This window comes from Lutra lutra, chromosome 18, assembly GCF_902655055.1.
Source record: "Lutra lutra chromosome 18, mLutLut1.2, whole genome shotgun sequence".
In the NCBI taxonomy this organism is placed as follows: domain Eukaryota; kingdom Metazoa; phylum Chordata; class Mammalia; order Carnivora; family Mustelidae; genus Lutra; species Lutra lutra.
In genome coordinates this window covers 35,485,891-35,500,237 of record NC_062295.1, presented here as the reverse complement: position 1 = coordinate 35,500,237, position 14,347 = coordinate 35,485,891, and the positions used below count along the sequence as shown (strand labels likewise).

General features: G+C 43.1%; 1 protein-coding gene across 4 annotated transcripts in view; it reads right to left on the bottom strand.

Annotated features, from left to right (window-relative positions):
* USP42 (ubiquitin specific peptidase 42) overlaps positions 1 to 14,347 on the bottom strand; it is a 73,934-nt gene that overhangs the window by 39,126 nt on the left and 20,461 nt on the right. For 2 of the 4 annotated variants that reach the window (XM_047712780.1, XM_047712777.1), the window contains exons 1-3: positions 13,252 to 13,400; positions 8,652 to 8,901; positions 5,334 to 5,534 (exon numbers count right to left, since the gene is read on the bottom strand). In XM_047712780.1, the coding sequence (XP_047568736.1) occupies positions 5,334 to 5,534; positions 8,652 to 8,892 (442 nt within the window). In that variant the 5' untranslated portion in view covers positions 8,893 to 8,901; positions 13,252 to 13,400. Of the gene's footprint in view, positions 1 to 5,333; positions 5,535 to 8,651; positions 8,902 to 10,015; positions 10,515 to 13,251; positions 13,401 to 14,347 lie in introns of those variants that run through there. The other 2 variants (XM_047712778.1, XM_047712779.1) reach the window with 2 other exon arrangements.

The window sequence follows — 14,347 nt, the reverse complement described above, 5'->3', positions numbered from 1 at the left end:
TTTGATAGGACAAGTGGACAGAAAAGCAGTAAGGACACAGAAGACAGCCTCAACGAAACGACAACTACCTGGGTAGTTAGTTACAGAATTAACCATGAAGAACCTGACTATCATCGGCATTTACAGCAACTCCAAACAACAGAGCAGACCACACATCCTTATGAAGTACACAAGGGACATTTACCAAACCAGCCCATGTTCTGGTGCATAACACAAGTCTCAAGTTTAAAAGGATTCAAACAATAAAAAATAGACTCTGACCACAAGAGAATTAAATTAGAAATCAGTAACAGGACAATTTCTGGAAAGCCCTCAGAACATTTGGCAACTAAACAACACACCTCTAAATAATCACAAGGGCAATTAGAAAGTATTTGGACCTGAATAAAAATGAGTATGTGAAATACTGAAAAGTCTGGAATACAAGTAAAGCAGCATTCCAAGGGAAATCTATGGCATTAAACAAAATGGAAAAGAAAATCTCAAATTAAATGACCTATACTTCCCATTTAAGAAACTAGAATAGGGCATGTTAAATCCAAAGTAGGCAGGAGAAAAAGAGTGGTAAAAAGAAGAAGAAACATCAGTAAAACAGAAAACAAAATAACAATGACACCAAGAGCTGATTTTCTGAGAAGATCAATGATAAGATGAATAAAAAGGGATAACAGAACATTATGAACAACTTTATGCTGGTACATTCGACATGGAAGACAAATTCCTTGAGAGACACAAACTACCAAAGTGCTCTGATGAAAAAATGGATAACCTGAAGAAGCCTAGATCTATTAAAGAAATTAAATATGTTAAAAAAAAAAAAAAAAAATATATATATATATATATATATATATATATATATATACCTATGGAAAAAAAAAAAAGAAATTCAATATGTAGTTAAAAACCTACCCATGAGAAAACTTCAAGGACCAGATGGCTTCACTGAAATCTACCAAACATTTAAGTAAAATAGAACACCAATTCTACAAAAAGTCTTCCAGGAAATAGAAGAAAATAATCCCAACATTGTTCCCACCATAGTTCATGATGACACCATGAACCCTGATACCAAAATCAGAAAAAGGCATAAGGAACCATGAACTAATATTCGTCATCAATGTAAAATTTTTAAAATTCTTAGCAAATCCAATGATACATGGAAATTATAATGCATCATAACCAGGCTGGGCTCATCTCTGGAATGCAAATTTGGCTTAGCATTCAAGTAAACACTCGGCAGGGTGAAAGGCACCTAGGAAAATTCTCCAGCTAACAATGTACGTAAAAGTGAAAGACTAGGGGAGCCTAGGTGGCTCAATGGGTTAAAGCCTCTGCCTTCGACTCAGGTCATGATCCCAGGGTCCTGGGATGGAGCCCCACGTTGGGCTCTCTGCTCAGCAGGGAGCCTGCTTTCCTTCCTCTCTCTCTCTGCCTGTCTCTCTGCCTAATTGTGATCTCTGTCTGTCAAATAAATAAATAAAATCTTTAAAAAAAAAAAAGTGAAAGACTAAAATGCCTTCCCCCTCAGGTGAAGAAGACGCAGCTGTCATATCTACTTCCACCGCATCCGTCCAACACTAGAATGGAGGTCCTGGCCAGTGTGTCACAGCAAGAAATAGCATGAAGACTGGAAATGAAGAAGTAAAACTGTCCTTATGTACAGATCACATGACTGACTCCATATAAAATCTTAAGAAATCTTCAAAATAAAAAAAAACAAAAAAACTACCAGAATTAATAAATTTACTAAGATTGCAGGATACAAGATCAATATCCAAAAATCAGTTGCATTTTTATAGCCCAGCAACAAACAATTAGAAATTCAAATTCAAAAATATTACCATTTATGATAGCTTCCAAAGACAGGAAATACTCAGAGATAAATCTGATAAAAAATGTGCACAATATGAGAACTTTGAGAATTAAGCAATACTACAAAGAAAAACTAAAGAGAACCTAAATAACTGGAGATGTGTACCTTGTTTGGGGGACAGAAAACAACACTTTAGATGTCAATCATCCCAAATTAATTCATAGATTCAACACTATACCAATCAAAATTCTAGCAAGCTTTTTTGTAGATGTTGACAAACTGAGTCCAACATTCACTTGGAAATGCCAAAGACCAAGAATGGCCAAAACAACTTTGAAAAAGGACAGAAACACTGGAGGACTTTCCTGATTTTAAAAACTTTTTAATGTATAGGAATCAAGACGCTGTGTTATGGTGTCAAGATAGACCATGGATCAGTGCAACAGAACAGAGCCCAGAAACAGATCCATATGATATGGTCAATTGATTTTTGACAAAGAAACAAAGTCAATTCAGTGGAGAAAGGACTATCTTTGAACAAATGGAGTGGGATCAACTGGATACCCATACTGAAAAATCTGACCTTCAATTCACTCTTCACACCACACATAAAAATGAACTCAAAATGGATCATGGACCAATATAAAAGCTACAACTATAAAACTTCTAAAAGAATATAGAGAAAATCTTCATGACTTCTGGTGAAGCAAAGATTTCTTTTTCTTTTCTTTTCTTTTTTTTCTTTTTTTGAAAGATTTTACCCATTCTTAGGGCGCCTGGGTGGCTGAGTGATTTAAGCCTCTGCCTTCAGCTCAGGTCATGATCTTAGGGTCCTGGGATTGAGCCCCACATCAGGCTCTCTGCTCAGGGGAGAGCCTGATTCTCCCTCTTACTCTGCCTACTGCTCCCCCGCTTGTGCTCTCTCTCCCCTCTTTCTGTGAAATAAATAAAAGCTTTTAAAAAAAAGTAATAACATGGAATTCTTCAAAACTAAAAACATGCTCTTCAAAAAACAGTGTGAAAAGAATATTCTTCCCAGACTGGAAGATAATATTTGCAAATTACATATCCAATAAAGGTCTTGTACCCAGAATATATAAAAACTCTCAAAACTAAACAACAAGAACACTACCCAATTTTAAATCAAGCAAAAGCTTTGAACAGGCACTTTAGCCAAGAGAGTATACAGATGGCAATTAACCACATGGAAAAATGTTCAACATCATTACTCATTAGGGAACTGCAAATTAAAACCACAGTGGGGTAGTACTTGCTATACCACACACCTACTAGAATGGCTAAGTTGGAAAGACTGACCACACCAAACATTATGGTGAGATACGGAACAAATGGAACTTTCAGTCACTTCTGCTGGGAATGTAAAATACCAGAATCCCTCTGCAAAACAGACTGGAAGTTTACCTTAAACTTTACACACATGTATTACAGGACCAAGCCATTCCACTCTTAAGTATTTACCCAAGAGAATACATGTCCTTACAAAGACCTGTTTATAAACATGTATATAAAAATGATCATAGTAGCTTCATCTATGATGGCCCCAAATGAGAAAAACCCAAATGTCCATCAATAGATGGGTGAATGGAGAAACAAAATGTGGTATATTCATACAATGGAATACTACTTAACAGTAAAAACTAACTATTGAGGGACACCTGAGTGGCTCAGTTGGTTAAGCCACTACCTTCAGCTCAGGTCATGATCCCAGGATCCTGGGATCGAATCCCGCATTGGGCTCCTTACTCGGCAGGGAGCCTGCTTCTCTCCGCCTCTGCCTGCTTGTGCGTGCTCGCGCACGCGCTCTCTCTCTCTCTCTCTCTGACAAATAAATAAATAAAATCTTAAAAAACAAAAACAAAAAACTACCTACTGATACATGCAACATGGAATAATGTTAAAATAAATGCACTAAGTCAAAGAAGCCAGGCAATATAAGAATATATGCCTGTATAATCCCACTATATGACATTCTAAAAAATACAAACTAATCTATAGTAGACAGAAAGCACACCAGTTGTTGTCTGGGGTGGAGGAGATGAAGGTCAAGAGGGGTAGAAGGAAGTGGTTTCAAAGGACCACTGGAAAACTTTGGGGGAGATGAATATATTCATTACCTTAATTGTGGTAGTAGTTTCATGGGAGTACACAAATGTCAAAATGCATCAAACATACATTTTAAGTATGTGCAATTTATTATGTATCAATTATACCTCAATAAAGCTAAGGGAAATATACCTGTTATGTACATATATAAAATCGCACATATAATAAAGAGACCTAACTTATATATAAATGATTATGCCTTGATATAGCTAAATGAAGGAAAAATAGAAAGTACAAAAGCCTCAAACAGCATAGAAGATAGATACCTAATTCTGGGCACCTGGAGCTTCTGAATTTTTGTGTTGGTCCCTTCTCTCACAGCCCAGGTGCCAGTACTGCGTTTTCACCCACACCCTACTTACATTAAGCACAAAAGGGATAGGAAGGCTTTCTGTGGGGAATGAATTATGAACTTAGGGAGGAAATGAAGGCAAACAAATGTTCATTCTATAATGTAAAAGCCCTTGGCATACCAAACACCTCAGACAGTGAGATTCTAGGTGATTTTCCTTTGGTTTCTTTAAATTTTTCTGTACTTTCCAAATTCTTTACAAGCATTATTTTGCTCTTTGGTGGGCAAGGGGGTACGGGACAGTTTTAAAAGATCCAGTTTAATTTCTCCATTAAGTAAAGAACTATTCAAGAAGAAGCCTAAGGAGTTTTCACCCTGATAATTAATGAAAAGCACCCAAACACACACACAACACCCACACACACACACACACACACACACACCCCTCAGTGTTACTGTAGATCAAAGAACAGGGAGATTTCATTTATAAGGATGAAGGATACTTACAATATATTTAGAAGCTCAAACCTCAAAAATTAGATGCATTCTGAATTTCACTAGTCAACCACTGAGCTGACTGTCACCTATTAAAGACATATTTTAACTGATTTCCTGGCCTTTAGGTTGAAAAGGGAGCTCACACACACTCAAAAGAAAGTCCTATATGAATTTTCAGGTCGGAGGCCATAACAAGAGGTTCCTCTCCACTAAGACTTATAAGCCTGCAAATGAATCAAGAGATGGAAGCAGGAGAGACAGGATTTCTTAACTTTGCTTGCCCCAAGCTGTTGGCGGCAGACACTTCTGTCACATTTTTTTAGCAAGTGTATAGAAAGCCAGCAGGGGGTTCAAAAATGCCAAATGCTGATAAAATATGTTTCTTTTTCAATAACTTCACAGGTCAAATGAGGTGCAAAATGATTTTTATGCAGCCCGAATACAAATCTTAAGAGCCTTCCTCCATCGTTTCTAAAAGAATAAAGCAATTTCCTAGTGATCATAGAATTCTTGGCTTCATTCTTCACCCTCATTGCAGAGAAAGAAAATGAGAGTAGGGTTAGCACAGAGCACACTACAGAAGTTAACGTAACGCAGAACACTTACATGTCTTGGAGTGTTCATGAGATAGCATGTAATTGGCAAGAGGCGGCGTGTAAGTCAAACACTGCAGTGCTGCGTTGGCAAAACACGTATTGCCCAAATTCTGGAGCCCAGCTCCAACTCTGTGAGTCTGCTGCCACTTGAGACAAATCTTCTCAGATGGGAAAAGAACTTTTTGTGGAGGAGCAATGCCATCACCTAGGGCTAGAAAAATAAACAAGAAATATTTAAAAACAAAGCTTTGCACGCTTCTCAAGCTCAATAAACAGCAACACATCAAACTGAATCTGGTCAAAATTAGGTTTTTAGCAGGTAATCAGAAATACAGGGAAGAGGGGCACCTGGGTGGCTCAGTGGGTTAAGCCGCTGCCTTCGGCTCAGGTCATGATCTCAGGGTCCTGGGATGGAGCCCCGCATCAGGCTCTCTGCTTAGAAGGGAGCCTACTTCCCCACCTCTCTCTGCCTGCCTCTCTGCCTGCTTGTGATCTCTGTCAAATAAATAAAATCTTTAAAAAAAAAAAAAAAAAAAAGAAAGAAAGAACTACAGGGAAGAAAGGGAAATTTTATTTTTTTTATTTTTTTTAAAGATTTTATTTATTTATTTGAGAGAGAGACAGTGAGAGAGAGCATGAGCAAGGAGAAGGTCAGAGGGAGAAGCAGACTCCCCGTGGAGCTGGGAGCCCGATGTGGGACTCGATCCCGGGATCCCGGGATCATGACCTGAGCCGAAGGCAGTCGTCCAACCAACTGAGCCACCCAGGCGTCCCAAGAAAGGGAAATTTTAAAGGACAGATCCTAGAATGTGGGAAATCGAAAAGATCTGGTTTCTTCAGTAAGTAAACTGCAATGACCAAAGGGGGTGTTCAAGGAAACTTAGAGACCCCCACCAAATGCAAAGTACAGACCTTATCTGAATGTTGACTGCAACAAAGCAACTGTTAAAAAAATTTTTTTTAACAAGTGGACAAATTTTAACATTGACTAGAATTTTAATATAAAGATGCTTAAATTTTTAGAAAAGAGTTTTTTTAGTTATACACACTAAAATATGTATAGAAGAAATAAAAAATCTTGGATTTACTTTACAATGATGGACAGGGGAGTCCCGGGTGAAGGCATAATCAGCTCTGAGTCGATAAAGCTCACTGATGACTACATGTGAGTTAATTCTAACTACTCTTTCATACCTACTTAAAACTTTTTCAACACAATCTACAGAAAATGCAGGCTGAGCCCACTCCCTAGAACATTTGCTGTGGATACTTCTACTCAGTACCACCACGCTCACCACCCTCTTCACTGGCACTGCATGTCTAGAGTCCTTATTAGCGGCCAGTCTCAGTCTAAGAGGTGGCAGAGACATGGTCCCCATTTTACCAGAAAGGAAACCGGCTCTGAACTCAGGATGCTGGGCACCACTATTCCATGTTCATAAGCATATTTCTATGTTGCCTAAAAAGATGTCTATTTTCAAGACTTATAAACAGATTATTAATGATAGCTATGCTAACAGAACTCAGGTGAAGCTCAAAAACAACTTAGGTAGGAAAGTTCAATCATCCATATGAAGACTATCTTTTCAAAAGTTTGCCAGTTCCTTGGTGCTGCTGAGATGAGAAACGCCTTAATGGATGGTTCTCTATTTTAACAGAGAAATTAATGGGTTTAAGTATGCAAAGGTAGGCTTCAGCTCTGTGGGAGCAGAAAGAAAAATTAGGAAAAAAGAAATGAGTGCGCAGAGAATGGGACAAGGGCTCCAAAAAGGGCACGGCAGGGTGATGTGAGTTAAGGCCTGGGAGAGAGAAAGGAACCCCAGCAAGTAACGGGGTGTTGGAGTCAGTGAAAAAGAAGTCCTGTGGGAAAGTCTTGGTGGTTAAGGTCTTTAAACTCCATGTGTAACATTCAATTAAATTGTTTATTTTGTGATATAACTTTCCTCCTACCCAAAACACCTTCAGCGAATCACACCACCTGCCACCACACCACAGTATCACATTTACTGTGAGGATGCAAAACAATATGAGGGCCAAACTATTCTAAGCCAAATGACGTTCTGAGTAGGAACTAATCTATTTTCTTTGCATTTCAAAGCTTTCAAACCCAAAAATCTCAGAAGTACCAACTAAAGTGTCAATGTTTCATTTAACCGGATGAGTTAACAAAATGTAACCACATTTACAAAGCTTTAACAAATGTAACATTTACATTATCTGCTGTCTTTCAAAGACCTTTATTACCACAGTTGATTTTTTTTTTTAAGATTTTATTTATTTATTTGACAGACAGAGATCACAAGCAGGCAGGGAGGTAGGCAGAGAGAGGAGGAAGCAGGCTCTCCGCAGAGCAGAGAGCCCGATGCGGGGCTCGATCCCAGGACACTGGGATCATGACCTGAGCCGAAGGCAGAGGCTTTAACCCACCGAGCCACCCAGGTGCCCCACCACAGTTGATTTTAACTGGCGTAAAACCAAAAACCTAAAAAAACAACCCACAGTTGGGTAGGGCCATTTGTCAAAAGGCCATCGTTTTTGTTTTTGTTTATATATATATAAATCAGAAATACAGGGAAGAGGGGCATATATATATATATATATATTATTTATTTATTGAGAGAGAAAATGAGAGAGAGAGAGAGAACATGAGATTGGGGAGGGTCAGAGGGAGAAGCAGACTCTCTGCCAAGCAGGGAGCCTGATGCGGGACTCGATCCCTAGTCTCCATGATTATGACCTGAGCTGAAGACAATTGCTTAACCCACTGAGCCACCCAGGTGCCCCGCAGGCAATCGTTTTTTAAAAACATCTTCAAGGGGCGCCTGGGTGGCTCAGTGGATTAAAGCAGCTGCCTTCAGCTCAGGTCATGATCTCGGGGTCCTGGGATCGAGCCCCGTCAGGCTCTCTGCTCAGCAGGGAGCCTGCTTCCTGCCTGCCTCTCTGCCTACTTGTGATCTCTCTATCAAATAAATACATGAAATACTAAAAAAAAATCTTCAAAATTTTCAAAGACAGACTTCTACTTAGGTAACTACAGTTAACTGACAAGTTAACAAAATGCCCATCTCAAATCTCACCAAGATGAAGTTCATCCCTCAAAAAATTAAGAATAAAAGAAACTACAAATATTTTAATAATCCACCCTGTTATAACACATGTTAATCATGACCAAGCAGCACAGGGAAATGAAGCCTGTAGGGCAATGTCACTGCTGGTCACTCGGGTGTCAACAGATCTCGCAAAAGACGACACCCTCCCAAAACTGCCAACCACTGACAGCATTTACACAAGAGTTTCTTGGAGTGATTCGAACTTTAAAAAGTAGTACCTTGGTCCTTTTGTGGTGATGGTTTTGATTTATCAGGTACAGATGAACTTGAATAAACTACAGCACCAGGTACTGGTCCTAAAGAAAGTGTGTGATTTGAAACATCATTTAGCGAAGACACAGCTCCCCAGCTGGCAGAACCTGCATCCATGTCTCCAGGTGAGACCGCCTCGGAGCTGCCAGGCTGATTCTGATAGGCTGATGGGTCTGAAGATTCAGAAGCTTTGTCAACTATGGTCATTGTTCAACTCTGCAAAAGACAAAACACATGCAGTTGTTTTATAAATTCAGAAAAGTAATCTATTTAATCTACCATTAGATGTTGGAAAATTATCCTACCCATATTTAATTACTATCAAAGAAGTTGCTGTAAAATAAAAACAACCATATTTTTTAACTTTGAAATCATTTCCTTGGAACATTTAGCACTGTGCTCACCTGACATGTCAACAATATTTAATTATAAAACTTTCAATTATAAAAATTTTTGACTGGATGCTGTCATTCTATTCCAAGCCCCCAAAAGTCTCATATTTCAGTTTATAATCAGGGACCTCAGTTTCCAATTCTATAACATTTACGAAGAACCCATATACTTTCTTCTCCCTATCACTTAAAATTAGAATATGAAATGCACTAATACATCTGACTCAATTTTCAATTCACACAGAATTCATCAGGGAAAAGTCTCAACTACATGAAGAGAAAAATCTAGCTTTAATTTTGAGCTTTAAGTCCAAAATGACTTGTTTGAAATAGATTGTTAAAAAAAAAAATAGGAAGTTTCACATTTGAAAAGTTTTTCTGAAGAGGCTCATTTATTTGGTATATATGATTTTTTAAATGAAGCCCATAAGACATTACTGATACCAAACTTGAACATAAATACGCGTTAAAAAAGTAATTATAATTTTCTCTCAGAATCCTATTTTTAAATCTTGGGGCTATCACTCTCTCTCAAATGCTTAATTATGAAAATTAAGCATTTTCTATATGCTGGGCACTGTGTTAATCACTGAACATAGATTAATTTACTTAATTTTCATAATAGACCTATGAGAAATTGCATAGAATCCACAGGGTCTATAAAATGGAGCAATTATAACCCAAACTAGTCAGCAACTGGAACCAGTCACCAGGCCCAATATTCCCAGCAAGAGTTCCTTCTGGCTGCTGACCTAGTCACTGGGGTTCCTTTAGGAACGTAAACTGCCCAGTGAAAACCAAAGCGAATGTGCCACTACTAATAGATAAGCTTTCCCTCAGGCATGCCCCGACTGCCCCCAGGACAACTTCTCAACACCCAGACTTGGCAGGGCCTGGCCCAGGAACCACTTCACACACTCCCCAGCTTCCATTCCTACCTGAGCTCTCTGGGCTCTTCACATGCTGTTCTTTTTCACCTCACACTCTTCCAGCCTTCCACCTCCAGCCAGTCACAATTATCACTTCTCAGTTTAGAATTCATTTCCTCTGGGACGCTTTCCTTGACAACATCCCTCCCCCAAGACCAGGTCAGAACCCATCCGCAGGCTCCCACAGCGCCCTGCCACCGATTTCTATGGTAGCGCTGGGGCACCTACTCCGCAGCCGGTTTCACTTGTTGCTCTCCAGCACACTTGTATTTCTACGCCCGGACCTGGCACACAGAGAGCTGGCCACACATGTGCTGAACAAATGAATGAATCCCGAAGACAGGAAGTAACCAGGGTTTGCTTTTAGCACTGGCTTGTGCTGAGTGATTTATATACAGTATCTCATTTGTATACAGTATCTCATTCCTACTTTGAAGTAGGAACAGCCTTTAAAACTTGCTTTAAAAAATATTCGATACAGGGGCGCCTGAGTGGCTCAGTGTTAGGCGACTGCCTTTGGCTCAGGTCATGATCCCAGGGTCCTGGGATGGAGCCCCACATCGGGCTCCCTGCTCAGCAGGAGGCCTGCTTCTCCCTCTCCCTCTACCCCTGCTTGTATTTCCTCTCTTGCTGTCTGTCTCTCTGTCAAATAGATAAATAAAATCTTAGAAAAATAAAAATAAAAAAATATTCAATACGGACAGGTAAGAGAATAAATACCAACATTCGTGTCACCTCAACAAATGTTGTGATAAAGTCTGCTCACAGTAAGGTTCTTTTAAAAGCCACAATTTTGTTGTAATTTTAAATTACAGCATGATTATAGCCCCCTGCCCTGAAAACACAACCTTGAGAATTTTGGGGGGGATCTTATGCAGAAATAAAAAAAAGATGACATTAGATCTTAATAAAATAGGAAAAATGAAACTATTTTAAGTCAATTTAAGATACAGGATCTTCATTCAAGAAGAAAGCTTGAGCTGTTTATCCAAATAAAGTCTGCACCATGAAACACAGGGGAGGTAAGCAAGAATAAGAAAACAAAAGAGAAGGAGGGAGAGAAGAAGGAGCAAAAGGAAGAAGCAAGCCAAAACAGAGACCCCAGGAAAAGTTAATTTGGCCTCATCTACAATAACATTTTAACAGCAAAAACCTCAATTTTCCTAGGATAAACATCTCTTCAGGACAATCATTAACAACCAACCAAATAAAACCATTTTAGTTGTTCCATTTGCCGGGGGGGGGGGGGGGGGTGTTGGGGCTTTTAAATGAAAAAAAAAAATTAAGGAAAGCATACAACTCAATCAATAGCCATATAATATTTATAATTCTAAGAAAACAAACCAAAACCATCCACTCATCTTCATTTGTATATTTGGCCAATGACTACTTATCCTAAAACCATTGAGGATCAAACTAAATTGCATTGGCTACAGAGATACCCTTTCTACAAGCCAAACATTATATAGGACCTTAGATTCTTAAGTTACATATTCTTTACTGTTAGTAAAGCTTCTAAACATCACAGTTATGATTATATTTGGCTTTTAATCAACTACTTCAATGAAAAGTTAAAATTTCTCTCAGCATCTTCTAATGATACACAAAAAGTTACAAAAACATGTTTGAAAAAAATGAGTACATGTATCAAGGCTGGAGGTGTGTGAGGAATGAGACTAATGGACTTCACAAATGTTTGCTTTAACTGCAATCTTTTATTCAGAAGTCTTACGATTTTTAGTCCCTTATAGTTCTATCAAATACCAGAATGCATTATTCTTTCTCATTTTAAAAATAAGCATATAGCTGTTTTAAACATTGTGGCACTGCACAGAAAGGTAATAGTATCAGTGACTGTAGAAAAGAAACTGATACACTCTGCTTCTTCATAAACAATGTAATCCACGTTCTTGCAACATTTGTTTAAGTGGAAAACACACAAGCGTTAAAAAGATACAGCCTTGATTTCAATTATTTTTAAGTAAATAAAACGACTAGCCTTAAACCTTTACAAACCAAACAGTGCGGACTTGATTCAATGATAGGAAAAGAAAGTGAAACTTAGATAAAAACAAATAAGTAAAACTGATTATTCATATCCCCTATGCACTTTGAATGAGCCAAGAGTGAAATTATCTTTAAAATTTAGCACTCTTAAAAAATTTTGAGACGCCACAAAAACATATGAGAACCTGTAATACTGTTGCTACCTTGAAAAAGAGGTGTTAACTGAACAGTTTCTCAACACGTTTTACTGTTATCTGAGTATATTTACTTTAAATAACTAACGTCTTTTCCCATAAACAAGTAAACGCTAAGGCCTCCCTGAATATAAAAGCGCTATTCAACAAAAGTAATCTCAACTGCATTCATTATAACAAGGTTAAAGTCCTAGATTGTAAAACTTCTGTCCCGTCAAATTTTCGTTTCAAACATCTGAAACTGATCACCCTCTCCCCCGACCCCCTCCAGGTAAGTTGGCTCTTCCTGCCCCGAAGATAAAGAACTGGACCGAGGCGCACACGCTTTTGGGGACGCGCCGCCGGGGCCGGCTGGCCCCTCCTCTCCCCCCCGAGGGTGCCCGCTCCGCCCCAGCGGCCGGCGTGGGGAACCCGGACACTCGGCGGAGGAGCCAGGTGGACCGCCCCGCGAGGGGGACCGGCGTGCCGCGGAGGGGCGGCGGGGTGGTAAAGTTTGTCTCTCTGGGGGGTGCGGTGGGGGTGGGGAGGCGAGCCCCGGGCTCCGAGGGCCGCTTGGGGACGGGAGGTGGCAGCCACGCGGGGGGCGGCGGGCGGGCCAGGGACGCCGGACTCCGCGGCCGGCGGCCGGCACACGCCCACCGCTGGCAGACCCGTGCGGGCCAGGCCGCCCCGGAGCCGCCCGCCCGGCCCGGCCCACGGGCCGAGGGGGCGGGCTGGGGCCGGGTGGGGGTGGGAGGGCAGTGTCCATGGCAACCAGGGGGGTCTGGCCTCCCCGCGCAGCCCGGCTCTCGGGGCGCCCTACCGCCCCGGCCGCCGCCCCCTCCCCAGCGGCCTGGCCCGGCCGGCGGTAGCGGCGCTGCCACCGGCGCCGCGGGGTCTCGGGCGGCCCGCGGCTGCGGAGGGGGCGGCGGGCGAGGGGCCGCGCCAGTCCCCCGCGGGCCGCGCCGGCTCAGGGGCGGTCCGGCCAGCTGCGGTCGAGGCGAGCGGGGCGCTCCGCGGGCCCCACGCCGGCCAGCGGCGGGCGGGAAGGAGGCGGGAGCTTACCTGACCCGGCTCGGCGCTCGCTCCATCCCCCTCGGCCGCCGCCGCCGCCGCCGCCGCACACAGCCCAGCCGCCCGGCGGGGGACAATGACGTGCCTCCATCCGGGCACCGCCGCCGCCGCCTCCGGGTCAGCGCCGCGCCCGCAGCGCCCCGCCGGGCCGCCAGGGGGCGCGCCAGGGCCGCGCCCGCACGCGCCGCCGCCCAGGGGCCGTCGCACAAGAGGCGCGGCACGCAGCTAACGGGCCGGGCGAGCGCGGGAGGGGCCGTCGTCAAAGCGCCGCGGGCGCAAGCTGGCGCGCGCGCGTCACTGGAGCGCCGGGGCGCCGCGGAAAGGCCGCGCTGATTGGCGGAGCCGAGCCGCGCGGCGCGGGCCGGGGCGGTCTTTCCTCCAGGCGGGCGGCGGGAGCGGACCTTACGGCGCGCGGCGGCCGCGGGGCCCCGAACCAAGCCCTCGCCGCCCTGGCCGCGCCGGACCGGCCTGCACCGGGACGCGGCGGAACCGGGTCCCTCAAACGGACACGACTCCGGGGAGAGCCTCCCTCGCGCGCTGCGGTACTGTGACTGCGGCGTTCGTCCCTTGGCCTAGCGACCCAGCCTTTAAGGACGCCGGAGCCATGGGGCGCCAACTCGCGCTCAGACTTAACAGACTGCGCGACGGGAAGGGGAGAATTTGAAACCTGGTGCCCGAGGAGGGCAGAGCGCTGCCCAACTCGTCATGATAGCACCTGAGATCCAAGCCTTCCACGGTCTTTGAGGGCAACTAGACCAGCTCTGGCTCCCCAGTGCTAGATCCACACGCCCAGCCACTTACTGGACGTCTCCGCAGCGAGACTGAGCCGAAAGCTAATAAGTTCATCGCTGCATTTCCCCTCCTCCGCGACCCTGCTCCTCTCTGATGGGTTCTCTGCTTTAAGGACAACGTACTCTGCGGCACTAACCTGAGCCCTTCCGGCCGTCTAATCCCTAACACCAAGTCACACCCGGCCCTCCCCGAGGCAATCTCCTCACCACATCCATTCCCTCCGTCTCTTTTCTGAGGCTCTCCTAATCTCAACTTCCGTTCCACCCTTTTCTGTGATCTCCCTGGTTTTCTTGAT